Here is a 22309-nt window from a genome sequence, read left to right as displayed (position 1 = left end):
ACTCAGGCTCTCCCCCAGGCAGTTCAACCTAGTGCCAAGTCCAAAAACACCAAAACAGTTCACAGGTAAGGCCTTTCTGGTTTGCAATCTCACTGCTACTGAACTTACAGTTGTGGGCGGGTTTAGACCGATTGAACACACGCGACCACTTGCCGTTTTTCCACTGTTTTAGTCCTCCTCTTGGGGTCCAGAAGTCTCTTGGTGACTCCCTGTATCCTCAGAGGGGTGATGATAGGCAGATCCCACCAGCCAGAGATGCCTGGAGTCCTATCTCCTTGGACTCACGGTGCCCAGATGCAAGGAAGCTGTTACTTGGCCGCCATCTTGCTCCGCCTCCGAGAAATGGAGTTCCACAGGCTTTTGTTTTGTTTCTTGGGGGCAAACCCAGAGTGCCCTCTGCCCACAGCAGCTTTTTTGTGGCCACTGGGCCAGGTGCCCCTGAGGATTGTGTGCCAGGCTATTGTGAAGATAATGGCTAGACCTGTTCTGCAGAAAAAGGTCTGCACTGTTTTTGGTGCTTGAGGGAACCACCAACACAGGGTCTGAGTATTTGGTCCTGTTATGGACTGAATATTTGGTCCCCCAAACTTACCTGTTAAAATCTAACCCCCCAATACGATGGTATCATATTAATTAAAGGCCCCAATTAAGGGTGGAGTCTTTGGGAGGTAATTCGGTCATGAGGGCGGAGCCCTCAGGAATGAACGAATCTGGTGTCTTTATAAAAGAGACCTCAGAGAACCTTCTCTTCCTCTCCCCACCATGTGAAGACACAGCAAGAAAGTGGCATCTGCAAACTAGGAAGAGGGCTCTTGACAGACACTAAATCTGCCAGCACCTTGATCTTGGACTTTCAGCCTCCAGAACTGTGAGGGACAAATGTGTGTTGTTTAAGTCACACAACCTCTGGTGCCCTTTATAGTAGCCCCAGACTGAGACAGGCCCTTTCTTTGTTCAAGAGAGTCAGTGGGAGACAGTCACTCTTTCCTTTCTCTTATGTATTGTCTGTAGCAAACTACTCCAAGGTTAGTAGCTTCGCAGTAACTATTATTATGTTTTATGACCTGATAAGGGTCGGAAGCTCAGGCATGGCTCAGTTGGCAAATTCATCTGTCCACATGGCATCAGTGGGGGTCACTGGGTGGTGGTCTTTGACTGGAGGCTGGGCTAGTTGAGAAGGTCCAAGTTGGCTTCACTTCCACTCTTGTGGCCTCAGCAGGGTGGTCAGAGGCTATGTTCAGCAGGATCCTTCACTCTCTCCATGAAATCTGAGGGCCACTCTGAGTGGCCCCTCCATCTATCAGCGCAGCAGGGCTTCCTCCATGGCACCTCTGGGCTCCATGAGACCCAAGGTGGCAGCTTCCAGTGCTCTGAAGGCCAGTGCAGTTTCACTTCCACCGTAACCTACCAGCCAAAGCAGTCAGACCCAGCTCAGGTTCCAGAGCATGGGAATCAGACCTAGCCTTCCAGGGAAGAGTGCCAAGGAATTTGCAGCCATCTTTGTCGCTTCTCTATTCTTCACATACAGGGAGGCCCAGCCTCCTGGCAGATAGCATGGGCAGGATGTGGTCTAACTGCTGTCCCTTGCCACTCAGCTGTGAGCAACCTCTGCCTCCATCTCACAAGCACCCTACTAGGATTCCCTCCTGCCAGGAAGGAACCAGGGGAAAGGCTTTCTCCCAGCTGCTCTAATCTCCTTCCTCCTCCTCTAGGCCAAGTGCATGGTTTAATTTAGTATGAATGATCCCTGCCATTGTGGGGTCGGAATAGGCAGAAATTCTGGGCTTGCATGCTCTTACAGATCCAAGTCCCCCTACAGAGCTCTGAGGTCTGTCTGTGTGAGCATGCCTTGTACCATGGTGGTCCCTGGGGCTGTGGGCTCAGCTCCTCAGGACCAACAGGGTCAAGACATATCTGGGTCCCAGAAAGTCTTCTGTAAAAATTTCACAGCTATGTTCAAAGTCCCTCAATATTTTTATTGTTTGTCTTTTTACACCTTGATACCTGGTTATACACTTTAATGTGAGTTTTTGGTTAATCTAAAAGAAATTCTAATATGAATCTATTCATTCTCTCATCATTCTGAAAGCCAAGAGTTTGTCTTTTAGTATGTATGTTATTGATTGTGTAGATGTATTTGGAAATCATCAACAATGCTGATTTTTATCTTGATAGTCTACCACAAAAATTGCTGCTTTAAGTACCTATGTACTTAAAAAATGAAATAAAACATGCACAGCATAACATATCCAGTGCCAATAAGAAAAAAAAATAAGAATCCATATATGTTTCTCTGGTATCAAGAATCCACAGCGTCTATAATTAATCTACTGGAAGGGTGAAAGGTCTCTGGCCCAAGCCAATCAGTAGGATGGTAACCACCATCTCCAGTTTAAGGAGATAAGGTTGCAAATGAGTGGGTCTCACCAGGTTGGTGGGTTATAGTCAAAAGGCAGGATCAGAAGGAGGCCTAGATGATGACTATGTACACAGATTGAATTGCCAGGAAATCAAGTGTTGCTGGACTCTTAATATACCATTTTAATTTTATGTTAGAACTCTCATTACTACCCAGTGACTACCACCCCCTGCAACCTTATGTACATAGCAGACAGTTCCAAATGGACTTCTGGGTCACAAAAGCAGCTACAGATGATCCTGAAACTAGACATATGACTACCTATGGAAAGATGTGGAATTTATATAATTCATAATGTAATAGCATCCCTGATCAGGCACCCTCCGAAACTTCCTGGACTGAGCCATGGAAAGTCAGATCCTATTACGCTATACAGGATGGACATAAAGTTCATGTGCTATTTACTATGTAATGGGAGCAAGGAGGGATCTTCCTCTGGAACATAGTAAATAGCACACAAACTTTATGTTCACCCGGTACATAGAAGTCCTCTCTCCATATCCTCATGGGTATGTTCCAAAACCCCCAGTGGATGCCTGAAACCATGAATAGTAGTGAACGCTGTATAGCTGTATATGCCACATTTTTTTGATCTGATAATTGAGCCTACTACTAAGTGACTCCCTTACAATCCAGCTATGCTGACCTCCACATATTCCTCGAATATGCCAAGCAAGATCCTACCTCAGGGCCTTTGCACTTACTGGGCCCCTGTGCCACCTGGGACCCAGCCTCCCCAAGCTTCACACACTTAGTCCTGGCAGGCATCTTCTCCAAAGCCCCCTTCTAGACTGCCCTTTCCTGACAACCATCCTCCTCTATCTCCTTTATTTTACATTATCTTCATTGATTCATTTCCTCAGGCTGCTGTAACAAATTACCACAAACTAGATGGCCGAAAACAATAGAAATTCATTCACTCGTCATTCTGAAAGCCAGGAGTTTGAAATCAGGTGCACAGTGCTGTGCTCTGTCCAGAGACAACCTCCAGGGCAAGATCCCTCCTTGATCCTTCCAGCTTCTGGTGGCCTCGGCACTCCTTGGCTATGGCAGCATCTCTCTGCTCTCTGCCTCAGCCTTCCCATCACCTCCTCCTCCTCTGCTGTGTCTGTGTCTTCTCTTCAGAGATCTCTTACAAGGACACTTGGCATTGGATTGGATCCACCTTAATTTAGGATGATTGAGTCCCAATATCCTTAACACGATCACATCTGTAAAGACCCTTTGTCACAGGCTCCTAGGAAGTTAGGAGTATTTGAGCATATCTCTTGGGGGCCACCATGCAGCCCACCATAGTGGTTTATATTTGTATTTCTTTACAGTGTCTGCCCTCTGGACTGTAAGCTTGGGGAGAGCAGAGGCTCTGCTTTGTTTCTTGGTTTGTCCCAGGTCCTAGGGCAGGGCCTGGTGTATGAGCTTCACGATGAATGTCTGCTCAGGGAAGCCTTCAGGAAATATTTTGTACATGTATTTTTTTTGCTCCTTTGCAAGGCTTTTCCTATACACCTGGAGGCTGAATCATTGTGTCTTTAGGGATCTTCAACTTTTCTGAAATGGTTCTTTCACTTTATAATCCCACCAGTAGTATAGAAGAGCTCCTTTAGTTCAACATTTTGGCACTTTCAGACTTGTACATTTCTGCCTATCTGATGGATGAGAAATGTTGTCTCCTTTTAGTTTTAATCTGCCCCTCTGGGACTGTGACACATACTAAGAAACTTCCTGGCACAGCAGCTGAATCTTGGATATCTTATTGCTGATCAAAAGGTCTGGAACAATGAAGAATTCATGGCTTTGCTGAATAAATAGGCGAGGGTTGGCTGATATCTCTGTTTCAGTTTGGGGAGTTTCCTTTTGTTTGGTTAGAAATCATTAGTTTTCAACATTTCTTTTTTTTGTTTATTGAATCATAGCTGTGTACATTAATGCGTTTATGGGATACACTGTGCTGGTTTTACATACAATTTGAAATACAACAAACTGGTTAACGTAGCCTTCACCACACTTTTTTAATTACTGTGTTAAGACATTTATACTCTACACTTCATAGATTTGACATGTATCCTTGTAAAATGCACCATAGGTGTGGTCCAACCAATTACTCTCCCTCCACCCATTCTGCCCCCTCTCCCTCCCTCTTTTCCCCTTTATCTTGGGCTGTAGTTGGGTTATAGCTTTCATATGGAAGTGTGGGTGATTGTATATTGGTTTCATAGTAGGGCTGAGTACATTGGATACTTTTTCTTCCATTCTTGAGATACTTCACTAAGAAGAATATGTTCCACCTTTATCCATATAAACATAAAAGAGGTAAAGTCTCCATCTTTTTTAAGGCTGCATAATATTCTATGGTGTACATATATCAGATCAACCTTTCTTTTAAAGGGTGTGGGTTATCAGCTCACTGAGATGAATAGGTAATAGACATTGCCCAGCAGGATCTTTCATCACTTGAGTAATGCCTCTGGTGTCTCCAAGGCTTCTGTGCCCATGGCCAGCAGCTTGAGATCATGGCTGTGAATCTGAACTGTTGGCATATCCAGGTGTCTGATAAGGGGATGGCAGTGAGCCCCAAACAGGCTCCTGCAGAAGCCAGCTGCCCTGAGGAGGCTGATGGAAACCACCTTGGACCCTTGTAGCACGCTGTGTGTGTGTGTCTGGTGGGGTTGGGGGCACAGTGAATATGACTTCCTCAAAGGGGAAGCCCACATACCAAGGAGATTTTTGGTCCAACTCTGGCAGAGTGCTCCTATTCACAGGGCTTCCCTGAGGCTCATGCTGGAGGAGGTGGAAGCAGCCTGCCGTGGGGGGAAATGAAGGCTGGAGCTTCTATTCACAGCTAGTTCTAGTCTGAAGATTGGGGGCGGCAACAAAGGTGCGGTGACTCAGGACACCTTCGGATGTGAGCTGCCCCAACCACTGAGGGCGTGGGGGCTTAGCACAGGAGAAAGGGTGCTCTGCTGTCAGCCTGCTGTGCTGCAAGGAAGTGACCTAGTGGAGTTACAGATTTTATTATTAATAACTAATTTTAACTGAACTAAACCTCTCAGAGAGAAACCGTAAATTAGGGATTAAACTAAAAAAGGGATAGCTTAGAGGTGACTGATAATTCACTTCAGTCAATTCATGGCTAAGTGAGTGAGAAGAGACAATGTCAGGGGTTGAGAAGGTGCGATGGGCGACACTGTTACCCCGCTCTCCCCTCCTCCTGAACTAGTAGGAGACCACACTTGCCAGCCTCTGCCTGTTTGGGAGGAGTCTGGTGACAGCTTAGTGTGATGAGCTGAGAGCAGAATGGAAGGCGTGTGTAGTCCTGGCAGGAGGCCCGGCTGCCTCTCCCTCGTTTGTGGAGGAGGCCTCATATGCAGAGCCAGGACTGAAGGTCGAAGCAGCCTGGCTTACTGAGGCACCACGAAAGTGCCCAGAAATGAGCAAGCAAAAATGAAACGGCTGTTTTCTTTCAAATGGTTGCTTGTTACTATGGCATAACTTGCCCACAGGCTATTGTGAACATGCTCAGATGGACAAGCCTGGCACCCATATCCTGGAGGGTTTGCTTGGCCTGCAGTCCACTGAGCAGGCCATGCGGGGCAACCTTGAACACAGAGAGATAGGTGCAGCTGAGACAGAGCCTCTGGACTAATGGGAGAAATGAGGAAGCGGTGACCTCTGGTAGATGGGGGCACAGCTGGGCACTTTCTTCTCATCCACTGCTGTTAACTGTTCTTCAGTGCATGGGAGACGTGTGGGATGACATATCAGGAGGGACCATACAGCAGAAACCCGCTACGCTCCAGCCCCTGCCCTGTGATGATAAGGGCCGCAGTGCGGTCATGAGTTAGTGGTTTGTGCTCAAGTGGCTCATCTCAGGCATGGAATAGCTTTTGTGGTGGGGCCTGCTGAGAGTGCCCTCACAGATGTCAGGGCCAAGTGGCTGCTCTGGGGCAGGCTTGGACTAGCTCCTCTGGAGAGTGACTTCAGCATTGCTCATTGTCAGGGTTAAGCAAGAGAGAGATCAGTGTTGCAGATGAACTGTACCCTTAGGTAAATGGTACTACTGCAGGCTATTGGTATCAGTGAAAGGATCAGATTGTCCCAATGAGATAGAACATGGAATGATTTCATTTTGCTGTTTCTTTGTTTTGAGACATGTTAGATTTCACACCATTTTGAGCCTTGATTCTGTGCACCAGCACTCCGCACATCTCCCTTGTCAATTTCTTCTTCTCCATTGCTTGTGATTATACCTTTGGTTTTGTCATCTCTTCACGGATAGGTGACACCCAACAGGGGCCAGCAGGCTTGTGACCACCTTTGAGCCAAAGCTTTATCATCTGATGCACACACTAAGTTATGCAGGACAGGTTAGGAGTTAGTTACTTTCAGCTAAAGACTGAAAGTCATTTTCACTTTGAGAGAAAATGCCAGGCCCAGGAAGAACAAGTCCAGGTTAAGTTTGGATCTGGACTTTTTGGAACATACAGAGGCCATTTTGCAGAAAGTATCTTTCGACTAAACCAACAGATAAGAGCATTTTCTCAGCTCATTGAGGACTCCGTCAGGTACCGGGACCTGAGAGTTAGTTTCTGAGAATCTGTGGGTCTGCTTGCCACCTGCTGGTCCTGGCACCCCATTTGTTATGGAGACTGACAGGGTGCCATTCTTGTCTCACTGAGTGCTTCTGCCAGGGGCTGGATGGCTCCAGATGTCCAAGAACCTATTCAAAGTAGACTCTTCAGGCTTCCTGCCCTTGGGAATGTAGATGTTGGTTACCTGTGGATGAGATCATGTAGTCTACCCTGGGTAAAGCTTACTCTTCATACTTCATTTTAAAGATTAAGGTACCAATTTTCTCCTTAAAAAGATACATTACATTTTTTGACCCTTTCTTAGTGCTTTTTTTCTGGTTCTTCATAGTCCCAACCAGCTGGGTTCCTTGCTGGTGTTGATTCCGGACAGCAGGGACTGGGAGAGGAGTGGCTGGAAAGCAGAGGACAGGCTGGGGAATGACATATCTCTCTGGCTTTCCCTCACTCAGATCTGGATGCCTACCTCCTTCTTAGCTGGAAGGATGCTTTGATTCCTGTCAGACAACCACCTGCACAGCTGTAACAGCTGCTCAGTGCAGGCTTGCGCTGTGACTCCCAAGTCAATAGTTAATAAATAATAATGTCACCAGTAAAATAATATCAATAATCACAAAACCCATTTGGTTGTAGACAATTTCCTTGGCCATATCTAGAATAGGAATCTGAGGGCTTGCATAGGCACCCGGAGCAACAACACATTCACAATGCTCTTCCCAGGAAGCACTTTTCCCGATGTCCATAGAAGTTCACCTGCCCTGGAGTCTACAGGGGAAGAGGCTGAGGCCCAGGGCCTGCCTGGCTGCCTCTAGGTGAATTCCCAGGGCAGCCCTATGATGAGTTGCCACAGTGTGTAGAGAGGGCAGTGTCTGTCCCCTCCCTGAACAGTTTTTCTTTTTCACAAGGACTCCTGGTGTGTACCACCTTCTCCTACTACACAATTCAGTGTCTCCCTAGTTACTGCTGGTGCCAGGGAACACCTTCCCTGTGTGGAAATGTATCCTCTTTGCTGACAGGGCTCCTGGAAGACCCCTCCTTGAAATAGTTACGCTGTGACTTCTGCAAGTGAAAGGTGGGGTGTGGTAGAAGTAGCTGCCGTCCTCTCCAGGGAGAATATACCTGCATCCCATTAGTAACAAGGTCATGTTAGGCAGGTCACAGTAAGGGAGCCATAGTCTTCTCAACAGGGACATGTGGTGCTACTGGTGGGGCACTCCAGTGTGTTCCCAGGAGTAGAGATGTTTCTAGTACCCTGAAGAAAAAGTATTGCTTTCTTGTGAGCCAGAGACTGGGAGGCTCCCTTGTCTCCCATGTCACCAGGCCAGCACATCTCGTGTGATAGCTGGCGTCTACTGTTGAGGGTAAGGACTCTCCAGGTCTCTCACTGGCCTCAGGGTGGTCATCACTCTGACCTGCTGACACCTCTAACTTTTATCTATTCCTTCGCACAAGCTGCTTTTCTGAGAATCTCCATGAGTAATCAGTCTTAAGTTTATATAGGTGCAAGTGGCTTGTGGTTGGAGGGTTCCTGCTGGTAATTAATACCACTTTACATTCATCTCCAGAGGTTGTTCTTTTTGTTTGGAGTGGCCATATTTGGTGGTCAACATTTTCCCCCCACTGAATGAACAACTTGTTCTAAGTCCATTGAACAGACCAAGATTCATTCAACTGATGTCCATTTGAATCAGTTTTTTAAGGCTCCTAGGCCTAAATTGAACTTGATCAATTTGAACTTGAAAATTTTAAAATTTATTTTAAAATAGAGCCAATGGGTTGGGTGTGGTGGCTCACACCTGTAATTCCAGCACTTTGGGAAGTCAGGGTGGGAGGATTGCTTGAAGCCAGGAGTACAAGACCAGCCTGAACAACATAGCAAATCCCTCATCTCTATAAAATATAAAAAAAAATAATAGCTGGGTGTGGTGGCACAGGGCTGTATTCCCAGCTACTCAGGAGGCCAAGGCAGGAGGATCATTTGAAGCCCTGGAGGCTGAGGTTGCTGTCTATGCTGACACCACTGAACTATACTCTAAGCCCAGACAGCAGATCAAGATGCTGTCTCAAAAAAAGAGGGGAAAAAAAGTAAGCTATAATTTTGTAGGCATAAAGTCTGTTAATAAATGCTTACCTACCATGAAACCTTATACAGGTGGCTCCCTCAAGGCTAAGTTGCATGAAGATCTGCTGGGACATCTTATGAAGGAATCATATACATCTTCGTCCCTCTGTCCTCAGAAAGAGCTCAGGTAGGGCCAGTGTCTGTCTCTAATGGTCCTATGTCCCTTGCTCTCCCAGCTTGCCACATTCTGGAATGCTGCGATGGGCTGGCCCAAGATGTCATTGGCTCCATTGGACAAGCCTTTGAGCTCCGGTTTAAGCAGTATTTGCAGTGTCCTACCAAAATCCCCGCGCTCCATGATCGGTGAGTAGTACTATGACACCATTTACAGCAACCTGTCTGAGTTTTGTGACCTTTCCTCTTAAGCCCTTCTGAACTGTGCTCTGGACAGGCGTAATGAATCACAGGGCTTCCTGGCCGTGGCCATGACTGGTTGGAGCTGGGCTGTGGCACAGGAAACCAACAGATGGAAACCAACATATGGATGATGCTTTGAATGTGTAGAAAAACATTTTCTTGAAACTATAGTGATGGTAGCTAAGGTTACAGAAAAGCTACTTCATTATAATTTTTCATTCTGTTTCCTCTGCAACCATGTGATGCTCCCATATGTTACCTCCTTGGGTCTGTCTCACCACAGGTTCTATGCATCATTGTCCCTGTCCTCAAGATTAGCCAAAGTTGGGCTGCAAGAGCCCCCCTGAGTGGCTCAACTGCTTTGTAGTTTGTTTACCTTCTATGTGGCCCTGGGCAAGTTCCATCAATTCTCAGGGGGCTCAGCAGCTCTGTGAAACAGGAATAATAGTTGGCCTGACAGTTTTTTAAAGTGTTAATTGAAATGGTGAATGTGAACAGGAATTGTGAGATATTCAGTTTATTATGGAAAATGTCCAGGCTCTACCACTGAGTTTCTTCAGACACAAGGGTATTCTATGCAGCATAAAGCATTAAAAAAAATAATATGGGGCATGTTGTTCACTCAGTATTCTGTCCTTGATTGAACTTGTGTAATGAAAATCTCTTATAATGATCTGTTCATTGTAAGCTAAACTTTACTTCCTAATTTACCTTTTACTTTTTTTCCAACTTCTAAAGCCACATTTTGTGACTTAATCATGAAGTCAGTGTCCATCTTTAGTTTGGTTATTAGGAAGCCTTCTTTCATCTCTTTTCTCAGTCTTTACCTTTCCTACAAGAGACTTCTCATTTCTTTTCCTCATTCCATGGAAAATTCCCTTTAAGACATTCATTACAGAGGAGCCTGCAAAGGACCCACTTTTCCTAGGTTGTTAGAAACTTCAGCAAGCTGGGATATGAACTTGGTGTGTAAGGAGAGTTAGAGGCAGAAGGTAGCAGCAACCTGCAGGCCCTTGGTAGGACAGTAGGGAAAGACGTTTTTTATTTTATAGGTAATGGGACATAATAGTTAAACAGAATTCATCAGTACACATGTGTTACCAGGATAAATCTCATAATTTGTAATGGAGAGGAAAAGAACTTTGCAAAAAGATATGTACCATTTATGAACATTTGAAAAACACGTAAATCATAAATACAGAGGGTGCTAAAAAATGTATACACATTTTAAGAAAGGCATAAATGTTTTAAAATTATAATACCCAAACCACATTTGACTTCTGCAATTACAAGAGATATAAGGACAATATACAAGATAACGAACATTTTTTGGTACATATTAAGTATTACAATCTTAATTCAACTTTTTTCCTTTCTTAAAATGTGTATATATATTTTTGGCACCCTCTATAAAAGGTTTATGGATAAGTACAGGTGCAGAAAAGAGTATAAAAATATGCTAGAATATTATACACCAACCCTAGGATATCTGAGGAGGGGCAGGTGGGGGGTGTGGGCTTGGCTTGTTTGTCCAGAAAGTTTTTCTTCTAACACTTTGCAATGAAAACGTTCTGACATACACAAAGAACTTATGGTGGACACCTCTGTACTCACCATCTAGATTGTATCATTAACATTTTGCTGTTAATATCATTTATCTTTCTATCCACCTAAAGAAAGTTTGACAAATTTTATTTCATTTAAGAAAAGAAGCATGTAATATTGCAAAAAGTTTGACACATTTATTCTCAGTAGGGAATGCATAGGCATCTTTCATATTAATTATTATGCCTATTTCAAAATTATTTGAAATTTTTCATAAAGTCAAATACATACTATTAAAATTATATGTACAAAACTGAGCGGGGAGAGTTAATTTGAGTCCAGTGCTCTTCTGGCAGTATACTTAAAGTATTGAGTCTTATATATATTTCCATATAATAAAGTTTGAAGGACTTCTGGGGAAAGAAAATGAAGTAGTTGGGATCTTATTTGTGGAGAAAGACATCAGCTCCAAATGCAAGTATCAACATTTGGTTTCTAAAACAGACCAGTAACAGGCCCCCCTGCCTTAGCTTCCTACTGTGTTGATGGCCCTGACGTCCACCTCACCTTCCTTGTCCAGTGGGCAGGTCTGAAAGCAGGAGTGAGGGTGACCCTCTCTGGGATTGCTCTGTTCCTCCAGTGGAGGCAGAGAGAACCCACCGACATGCACCAGGTTCTCTGACATGTCTCTCGACATTCACCAAGCTGTGCCAATCCTGGCAGGTTTTCCTTCGGAGGTGCTGAGATCCCGGGGCCTAGCAGGAGAGGGGCTTCTAATTTGGAGGTGCTCTCCTTGGGTTTTCTACTCACTCCCTCAAGCTACGTTTCTCCAAATTGGAAAGGTTTTCTGGGGGAATGAGGATTTGGTACCTCCAGCTTCTTTACTTTGGGGTAGAGATGGGGCAAGGAGAGAGTGGCAGCTGTGCCTCAATGTCAGGGTCTACTGCGCTGCCCTGGAGTCCTCAGCATTCACTGTCTGAGGAGTGAGGGTTCCCTTTCCTTCTCTTGCTGCTGGTGAGTGTATGGGTTTACTTAGTTGTGAATTGATTTTTGTTCATTGTGTTAATTATTTGGGGATCTGGATGTATGACCCATCTTCCACTGGAAATCAAAAATGAATTTAAAATCCTTTAAATAAATAGATTTTTGGTTATGGTCTGATTTTTCTTGCAGAAATCCAAGATTATTTCAATACAAAACCAGAGAAGACATTGAAAAACAAATCAAATGTAGCTAAAGTTCCATTTATTGTTTTTTAAAAATTGATACATAATTTATATCTGATAAAGTTCACCCTTTTAAAATATACAATTGTCACCATTAGTTCCAGAATGTTTCCAATACCTCCAACAGAAATCCCATGCTCATTAGCCATTACTCCCCATTTTTCACTCCCCTATTCCCTGACAGCCACGAATCTACTTAATGTCTATATAAATTTGCCATTTCAGGACATTTCATATAAATGGTATCACACAGTTTGTGTCTGTCTTCTTTTGCTTAGAAGAATGTTTTCAAGATTTATGTTGCAGTGTCTGTCAGTATTTTATTCTTTTTTAATTTAATTTAATTTTTTTGTTTTTTTTTCAGTATTTTATTCTTTTTAGGGTCTTATAGTATTCTAGAGTATGAATATATCACCTTTTATTCATCCATTCTTTTGTAGAGATTGGGATTGCTTCCAACTTTTGGTTCTCATAGTTAATGCTGTGTTAAGATGAATGCAAGTTTTTGTGTGGATATATATCTTTATATTTTTGTGCATATATAGCTAACGGTGAAATTGATGGGTCATATGGTTGTGCTATGCTGAGCTTGTTGAGAAAGCTGGTTTCCAAAGTGGCTGTACCATTTTAAATTCTCATCCGCAAGGTATTAGGGTATGAAGATCATCACATCCTCACCAACACTTGTTATTGTTCATCCTTTTTATTATGTCTACCTGGGACATAATAAAGTTGGAATGAAGTGGTCTCTGATTCTGTTTTGCATTTTTCTGATAACTATTGATGTCAGGTTTTTATTCATGTGCTTATTGGCTGTCTTTGTCATTTTTAAGATTGGGTTATCTTTTTATGGTTGTGTTGTAGGAGATCTTTATATATTTGGGATAATGTCTCTTTTTAGATATATGATTTGCAAATATTTTCTCCTATATTGTGGGCTTTTTAAGTTTCTTAATAATTTCCTTTGAAGTGCAAAAGTGTTTTCAATTTTGATGAAGTCCAACTTGCCTACTTTTTGTTTGCTTGTGTTTTTGGTGTTGTGTAAGGAATTGTTTCCGATTTCAAGGTTACAAAGATGTAACCTATGTTTTCTTCTAAAATGTTGTAGTTCTTAGCTCCTACATTTAGATCTTTAATCCATTTTGAGTTTTGTTTTTTTTTGTATATGATATGACATAAACTCCCAATGTCACCATTCCGCATATGGACATCCAATTGTCACAGCACCATTTGTTGAAGAGACTATTCTCTCACCCACTGGATTATCTTTGGGCCCTGGTCAAATTCAATTGACCATAAAGGTTTGGGTTTATTCCCGGACTCTCAGTTTTGTTCCATTGAGCTATCAACCTATCCTTATGCTAGTATTACATAGTCTTAAATACTGTGGCTTTGTTAAGTTTGAAATTGGAATTTGAGTTCTCTAATTTTGCTGTTCTTTATCAAGATTGTTTTTGGCTATTCTGGGACTTTTAAAACTCCATACAAATTTCAGAATAGATTGTCCATTTTTGCAAAAAAAAAAAAATAAAGATGATTGGGATTTTTACAGAAATTGTGTTGAATCCGCAGACCAATTTGAGTAGTTTGCCAACTTAACAATTTTAAGTCTTTTAATACACGCACATATTTATTTAGATTTTTTGATATTTATTTAGATCTTCTTTAATTTCTTCCAGCAATGTTTTATAATTTTTAGTGTGTAAGTCTTACAATTGTTTTGGTAATTTTTCTCCTAAATATCTTATATTTGATGCTGTGATAAGTGGAATTGTTTGTTATTTTTATTTTTGAATTTTAAAATACAATAATTTTAAACATTGATCTTGTATCCTTCAATCTTGTTCAACTCATTTATTAGCTCTCATAGCTATTTTATGAGCACATTAGGATTTTCTATAAGCAAGAGCCTATCATCTGCAAAAAAAGGTAGCTTTATTTCTTCCTTTCTCATCTGATGCCTTTTATTTCTTTTCAGTATCTAATTGCTCCAGTTAGAACCTCCAGTGCAATTGTGAATAGAAAAGCAAGAGGGGATGTGTTTATTATGTTTCTAATCTCCTTTATTATGTTTCTGATCTTCCATCCAGCCCTTCATCATCAATATGATGTTATCTGTGGGCTTTTAATACATCACTTTATCAGAAATGAGCCTTTATTTCAAGTTAGTTGAGTGTCTTTATCATACAAAAGAATTGGATTTTGTCAAATGCTTTTTCTACATTTATTGAGATGATTATGTGGTATTTGTTTTTTATTTTGTTGATGTGTGACAGTGCATTAGTTCATTTTTTGCATGTTAAATTAAGCTTACATTACTAGCACAAATCCTGCTTTATCATAGTGTATAATTCTTTTTATAAGTTGCTAGATTTGGTTTGCTATTATTTTGTTGAATATTTTTCAATCTATATTTATAAGAGATATTAATAAGTAGTTTTCTTTTGTTTTGGTGTCTTTATCTGGTTTTAGTATCAGATTATCACCAGCCTCAGGGATTGGGCTTGAAAGTGTTCCCTCCTCTTCTGTTTTTCAGAAGAGTTTGTGAAGTATGGCTGTTAATTCTTCTTTAAATGTTTGGTAGATTTTGCCATGTGACCCTAGGCTTTCCTTGCAAGGTAAGTTTGTTGATCATTAACTCAGTCTCTTCATTTATTACACATTTATTCAGATTTTAGTTTGAATCTTTCTGGCAATTTCCCATTTATCTAATTTGTTGGCATATAGTTTTTCATAGTTTCTTTTTATAATCCATTAAATTTCCACGTGGTTGGTAGTAAATCCCCTTTTTCATTCCTAATTTTTATAATTTCAGTCCTCTCTTTTTTCCTCATCAGTCTAGCTAGGAATTGAACAATTTTGTTGATATTTCTAAGAATAAAATCTCAGTCTTATTTTCTCTATTGTTTTTCTACTCTCTGTTTATTTCCACTTTAATATTTTCTTCCTTCTGCTTATGTTTAGTTTGCTCTTCTTTTTCTAGTTTCTTAAGATAGGAGTTCATATATTGATTTGAGATCTTTCTTCAGCTATTGTATAGGTATTATGTTTGTTTGTTTGTTTCCAACAGGGTGTCACTTGGTCACTCAGGCTGGAGTGCAAGGGTACAATTAGATTTCACTGCAACCTCAAACTCCTGGGCTCAAGTGACCCTCCCTCTTCAGTCTCCCAACTAGCTAGGACAACAGGTGTACACAGCAATATCTAGCTAACTTTTAAAATTTTTATAGAGATAGCACCTTGTTATGTTTCCCAGGCTGGACTTGAACTCTTGGCCTCAAGCAATCCTCCCACTTCGGCCTCTCAAAGTGCTGAGATGTGAACCATTGTGCCTGGCCAAACGTTTATACTATACAGTAAAATCACTTCTTTTGCTTTGTCTCATATATTTTGGTATTTTGTTTTTGTTTTTAATCATTTCCAAATATTTTCTAATTTCCTTTGTGATCCCTTTTTTGACCCTTTCTTTAAGATTTAGAAATATGTTCTTTAATTTCTACATACTTGTGATTTCCCCAAAATTCCTTCTAATATTGATTTCTACTTTGATTCAATTCTGTTTTGAAAAAATACTTTATCTGATTTCAGTTTTTTTTTAAACTTGTTTTATGGCTGACCATATGGTCTATCATGAAGAATGTTCCATATGCCCTTGAGAAAAAAATTTATTTTCTGCTGTTGAATACAGTGTTCTATCCATGTCTGTTAGGTCTCGATTTACTGACTTGTTAAGTCTTCTAGTTCACAATCTTCTGTCTAATTGTTCTATTATTGGAAGTGGCATATTAATCTGTCTAACTATTATTATTGAATTGTCTATTTCTCCCTTTGATTTTGTCAGATTTTGCTTCATGTACTTTGGAGTCTATTGTAAGATACCTACATATTTATGTAGTAGAACCTCTGTAGGTTGAGTCCCTCACCCAAGGACTATAAAAAACTGGTAAATATATGGAAGTGGTCAACATCAGGAACTAGACCTACTGTACATTGAGTACATATGGCATATCATACATGTATTTTGCTTATTGTGACTATTGCCAGATTTTTTCCAAAGAGTCGTAATGGCTCACATTTCCTGGAGCAGTGCATGGGAGTGCTTTTCCCCACATCCCTGCCGGCAGTAAATGTTATCAGTCTTTTTTATTCTTTGCCAATTCAATAAATGATTGAGAAATGGGAGCTCATTGTTTAATTTGCATTTCTTTTATTACTTTTATTCATTTGCATTTCTTTTATTACTACTGAGTTTGAAAAACTGTTTCGTCTGTTCATTAGTCATTTTGGATTTACTCTTCTGTGAATTACCTATTCACAACTTTTGAAAGTTTTTCTACTCAAGTGTTTGCCATTTGTTATTCATTTCTTTTTTATTTTATTTTATTTTATTTTATTTTTTTTATTAAATCATAACTGTATACAATGATATGATTATGGGGCATCATACACTCACTTCATAAACCATTTGACACATTTTTATCACAGTGTTATTCATTTCTAACAGTTCTTTGCTCATCATAGATACTTATCCTTTGTTCATTTTATAGGATGCATAGTTTTAGCAGTGTTTCAGTTGTCTTAATTTTGTTCATAAATATTTTGTTCTATAATTTTGCAATGTGGTCATATATGTCTATCTTTTTTTATAGCTTTTGACTTCCATGTTTTGGGTAAAGAATCTTCTTAATCTGATCTCATTAATTTTCATCTAATAAATTTATTTTCAAAAAAAAAATCTTCCTGACTTTTGTAAAAATTTTGTCTCAAAATCTATTTTGTCTGATATTTGTACGGCCAATCCTGCTCTCTTGTGTTACTGTTTACATGAAATGTCTTTTTATATACTTTAAATCTATTTATGTCTTTAAATATAAAGTGTGTCTTTTAGAGGAAGCATGTAGCCAGACCATTCTTTAATTCATCCTTCCAATTTTGCCTTTTAGTTGAAGTATTTAATGCATTCCATTAGGATTTTTCCTTGCCATTTTGCTACTTTTCAATACATTTTATTTCATTTTTGTCTTTTATTGCTCCATTAATACTTCCTTTGCTGTTAAATAAATATTTTTAAGTGTACCATTTAATTCCTTTGTTGTTTATTTTACTATTTTTTAAAGTAATGTTCTCAGTGGTTACCCTGAGGATCACAATTTTCCTCTTAATTTATAACAATTTAGTTACTATTGACACCAACTTTATTTTAGTAATACACAAAAGCTTTGCTCCTATGGAGCTTCATTCTTTCATTCTTCTTGTGCTATTGTTGTTATGCAAATTACATCTTTATACATTATGTGCCTTTTGACACAGATTATTCCTTCATTTAGTTGTCTTTTAGAGGGGTGACATAAAAGAATTATGGGAAAAACTACATTTATATTATCTTTTATATTTGGCTATGTTGCTAACTTTACCATTATTCTCTACTTTCTTCATGTTGGTATAAATTGTCGTTCACTGCTCTTTCATTTCAGCCTAAAGTACTTTTAGTATTTCTTACAGGGCAGTTTTGTTAGCAATGAATTTTATTCATTTGTATTTATTTGAGAATATCTTAATGTCTGCTTCATTTTTGAGGGATAGTTTTATGGATATAGTGTTCTTGGTAGACAGTCTTTCCCTCAGCACATGGAATATGTCATTCCATGTCTTTGACTTCCATTGTTTCTTTTTCTTTTTTTCCACACTTAAAATGTTTATTAATTCACTTAACAATTATCAATTAAATATTAACATAAAACACTTTTGTGAAAAATAACTATCTTTTTTTTTATTTGTGCCCTCATATTATTTTATTTATTTTTTTGTGGCATTTTTTTCTTAAGTCATATACATATAGATCATGAATACATTTATACATATGTGGGGTACAATGCGTTGATTTTTTTTATTTTTTTTTATTGTTGGGGATTCACTGAGGGTACAATAAGCCAGGTTACACTGATTGCACTTGTTAGGTAAAGTCCCTCTTGCAATCATGTCTTGCCCCCATAAAGTGTGACACACACCAAAGCCCCACCCCCCTCCCTCTGTCCCTCTTTCTGCTTCCCCCCCTCATAACCTTAATTGTCATTAATTGTCCTCATATCAAAATTGAGTACATAGGATTCATGCTTCTCCATTCTTGTGATGCTTTACTAAGAATAATGTCTTCCACTTCCATCCGGGTTAATATGAAGGATGTAAGGTCTCCATTTTTTTTAATGGCTGAATAGTATTCCATGGTATACATATACCACAGCTTGTTAATCCATTCCTGGGTTGGTGGGCGTTTAGGCTGTTTCCACATTTTGGCAATTGTAAATTGAGCTGCAATAAACAGTCCAGTACAAGTGTCCTTATCATAAAAGGATTTTTTTCCTTCTGGGTAGATGGCCAGTTATGGGATTGCAGGATCAATTGGGAGTTCTAGCTTGAGTGCTTTGAGGTTTCTCCATACTTCCTTCCAGAAAGGTTGTACTAGTTTGCAGTCCCACCAGCAGTGTAAAAGTGTTCCCTTCTCTCCACATCCACGCCAGCATATGCAGTTTTGAGATTTTGTGATGTGGGCCATTCTCACTGGGGTTAGATGATATCTCAGGGTGATTTTGATTTGCATTTCTCTAATATATAGAGATGGTGAATATTTTTTCATGTGTTTGTTAGCCATTCGTCTGTCGTCTTTAGAGAAAGTTCTATTCATGTCTCTTGCCCATTGATATAAGGGATTGTTGGCTTTTTTCATGTGGATTAATTTGAGTTCTCTATAGATCCTAGTTATCAAGCTTTTGTCTGATTGAAAATATGCAAATATCCTTTCCCATTGTGTAGGTTGTCTCTTTGCTTTGGTTATTGTCTCCTTAGCTGTCCAGAAGCTTTTCAGTTTAATGAAGTCCCATTTGTTTATTTTTGTTGTTGTTGCAATTGCCATGGCATTCTTCTTCATGAAGTCTTTCCCCTGGTCAATACCTTCCAGTGTTTTTCCTATGCTTTCTTTGAGGATTTTTATTGTTTCATGCCTTAAATTTAAGTCCTTTATCCATCTTGAATCAATTTTTGTGAGTGGGGAAAGGTGTGGGTCCAGTTTCAGTCTTTTACATGTAGACATCCAGTTCTCCCAACACCATTTATTGAATAGGGGGTCTTTCCCCCAAGGTATGTTCTTGTTTGGTTTATCAAAGATTAGGTGGTTGTAAGATGTTAGTGTCATTTATTGGTTTTCAATTCAGTGTCTATGTCTCCGTTTTTGTGCCAGTACCATGCTGTCTTGACCACTATGGGTTTGTAGTGTAGACTAAAATCTGGTATGCTGATGCCCCAGCTTTATTTTTATTACTAAGAACTGCCTTAGCTATATGGGTTTTTTTCCGGTTCCATACAAAATGCAGAATCATTTTTTCCAAATCTTGGAAGTACGATGTTGGTATTTTGATAGGAATGGCATTGAATAGGTAGATTGCTTTGGGAAGTATAGACATTTTAACAATGTTGATTCTTCCCGTCCATGAGCATGGTATATTCTTCCATTTGTTAATATCCTCTGCTATTTCCTTTCTGAGGATTTCATAGTTTTCTTTATAGAGGTCCTTCACCTCCTTCATTGGGTATATTCCTAGGTATTTCATTTTCTTTGAAACTATGGTGAAGGGAGTTGTGTCCTTAATTAGCTTCCCATCTTGACTGTTATTGGTGTATACAAAGGCTACTGACTTGTGGACATTGATTTTATATCCTGAAACATTACTGTATTTTTTGATGACTTCTAGGAGTCTTGTGGTTGAGTCTTTGGGGTTCTCTAAGTATCAGATCATGTCGTCAGCAAAGAGGGAGAGTTTGACCTCCTCTGCTCCCATTTGGATTCCCTTAATTTCCTTGTATTGCCTAATTGTATTGGCTAGAACTTCCAGCACTATGTTGAATAGTAAAGGTGACAGAGGACAACCTTGTCTGGTTCCAGTTCTAAGAGGAAAAGCTTTCAGTTTTACTCCATTCAGTAAAATATTGGCTGTGGGTTTGTCATAGATGGCTTCAATCAGTTTTAGAAATGTGCCACCTATGCCTATACTCTTCAGTGTTCTAATTAGAAAAGGATGCTGGATTTTATCAAATGCTTTTTCTGCATCTATTGAGAGGATCATGTGATCTTTATTTTTGCCTCTGTTAATATGGTGGATAATGTTTATGGACTTGCGTATGTTAAACCAGCCTTGCATCCCTGGGATGAAGCCTACTTGATCATGATGAATGACTTTTTTGATGATAAGCTGTAATCTATTGGCTAGGATTTTGTTGAGAATTTTTGCATCTATATTCATGAGTGAGATTGGTCTGAAATTCTCCTTTTTGGTTGGGTCTTTTCCTGGTTTTGGTATCAGGTTGATGTTTGCTTCATAGAATGTGTTGGGGAAGATTCCTTCTTCCTCAGTTTTTTGGAATAATTTCTGCAGTACAGGAATAAGCTCTTCCTTGAAGGTTTGATAGAATTCTGGAGTGAAGCCATCTGGACCAGAGCATTTTTTGGTTGGAAGCTTTTTTATTGTTTCTTTGATCTCGGTGCTTGAAATTGGTCTGTTCAGGAGCTCTATTTCTTCCTGGCTGAGTCTAGGGAGAGGGTGTGATTCCGAATATTTCTCCATTTCTTTCACATTGTCAAATTTCTGGGCATAGAATTTCTGGTAGTATTCAGAGATGATCTCTTGTATCTCTGTGGGATCAGTTGTCATTTCCCCTTTATCATTTCTGAGTGAGGTTACTAGAGATTTTACTTTTCTATTCCTCATTAGTCTGGCCAATGGTTTATCTATTTTATGTATTTTTTTCAAAAAACCAACTCCTTGTTTCATTAATTTTCTGAATGATTTTTTTGTTTTCAGTTTCATTGATCTCTGATTTGATTTTGGATATTTCTTTTCTTCTACCGAGTTTAGGCTTAGATTGTTCTTCTTTTTCCAATTCCATAAGATCTCTTGTGAGATTGTTGGTGTGCTCTCTTTCTGTTTTTCAAATGTAGGCATCTAAAGCGATGAATTTTCCTCTCAAAACTGCATTTGCAGTATCCCACAGGTTTTGGTAGCTTGTGTGTTCATTGTTGTTATGCTCAAGGAAGTTAATGATTTCCTGTTTTATTTCTTCCTGCTCCCATCTGTTATTCAACAGAAGATTGTTTAATTTCCATGCCTTTATGTGGGGTGGAGCGGTTTTGTTAGAGTTGAGTTCCACCTTTAGTGCCTTATGGTCTGAGAAGATACAAGGTAAAATTTCAATTCTTTTGATTCTGTTGATATTTGTTTGTGTCCCAGGATATGATCAATTTTGGAGAATGTTCCATGGGGTGATGAGAAGAATGTATATTCTTTATCTTTGGGGTGGAGTGTTCTATATACGTCTATTAAGCACAGTTGGTCTAGGGTCTCATTTAAATCTCTTGTATCTTTGTTTAATTTCTGTTTAGAGGATCTGTCCAGCTCTGTAAGAGGAATGTTAAAGTCCCCTGTGATTATGGTATTATCAGATATCATATTGCTCAGACTGAGTAAGGTGTGTTTCAAGAATCTGGGAGCATTTAAATTGGGTGCATAAATATTTAGAATTGAAATGTCTTCTTGTTATATTTTTTCCTTGACCAATATAAAGTGACCATCTTTGTCTTTTTTGACTTTAGTTGCTTTAAATCCACATGTATCTGAAAATAAGATTGCAAGTCCTCTTTTCTTCTGAATTCCATTTGCCTGAAAAATTGTCTTCCAACCCTTGACTCGGAGCTTTAATTTGTCTTTTGAAGCCACGTGTGTTTCTTGCAGACAGTAAATGGATGGCTTGTGTATTTTAATCAGGTCAGCCAATCTATGTCTCTTCAGTGGGGAATTAAAGGAGTAGGGCACTGGCCCCATATACCGGAGGTGGCGGGTTCAAACCCGGCCTTTGCCAAAAACTGCAAAAAAAAAAAAAAGAATATTTATTGAGATAATTGATAAGTGTGGTAGTTTTCTATTCGTCTTATTTTGTGAGAGTCCATTGCTTAGTGTTATCTTTTGCTTCAGTGTAGAGGTTAGGTTCTGTCATTTAATTTCTGAGT

The 22309-nt window shown here is 39.7% G+C and overlaps 1 protein-coding gene across 4 annotated transcripts in view; it reads left to right on the top strand.

Moving 5' to 3' along the window:
- SHC3 (SHC adaptor protein 3) overlaps nt 1-22309 on the top strand; it is a 197727-nt gene that overhangs the window by 105106 nt on the left and 70312 nt on the right. For all 4 annotated transcript variants that reach the window (XM_053578739.1, XM_053578730.1, XM_053578722.1 and 1 more), the window contains exon 7: nt 9304-9430. In XM_053578739.1, coding sequence (XP_053434714.1) covers nt 9304-9430 — 127 coding nt within the window. The remainder of the gene's footprint in view (nt 1-9303; nt 9431-22309) is intronic.

The sequence above is a fragment of the Nycticebus coucang genome, chromosome 2, assembly GCF_027406575.1.
Source record: "Nycticebus coucang isolate mNycCou1 chromosome 2, mNycCou1.pri, whole genome shotgun sequence".
NCBI lineage: Eukaryota > Metazoa > Chordata > Mammalia > Primates > Lorisidae > Nycticebus > Nycticebus coucang.
This window is presented reverse-complemented; position numbering and strand designations above follow the sequence as displayed.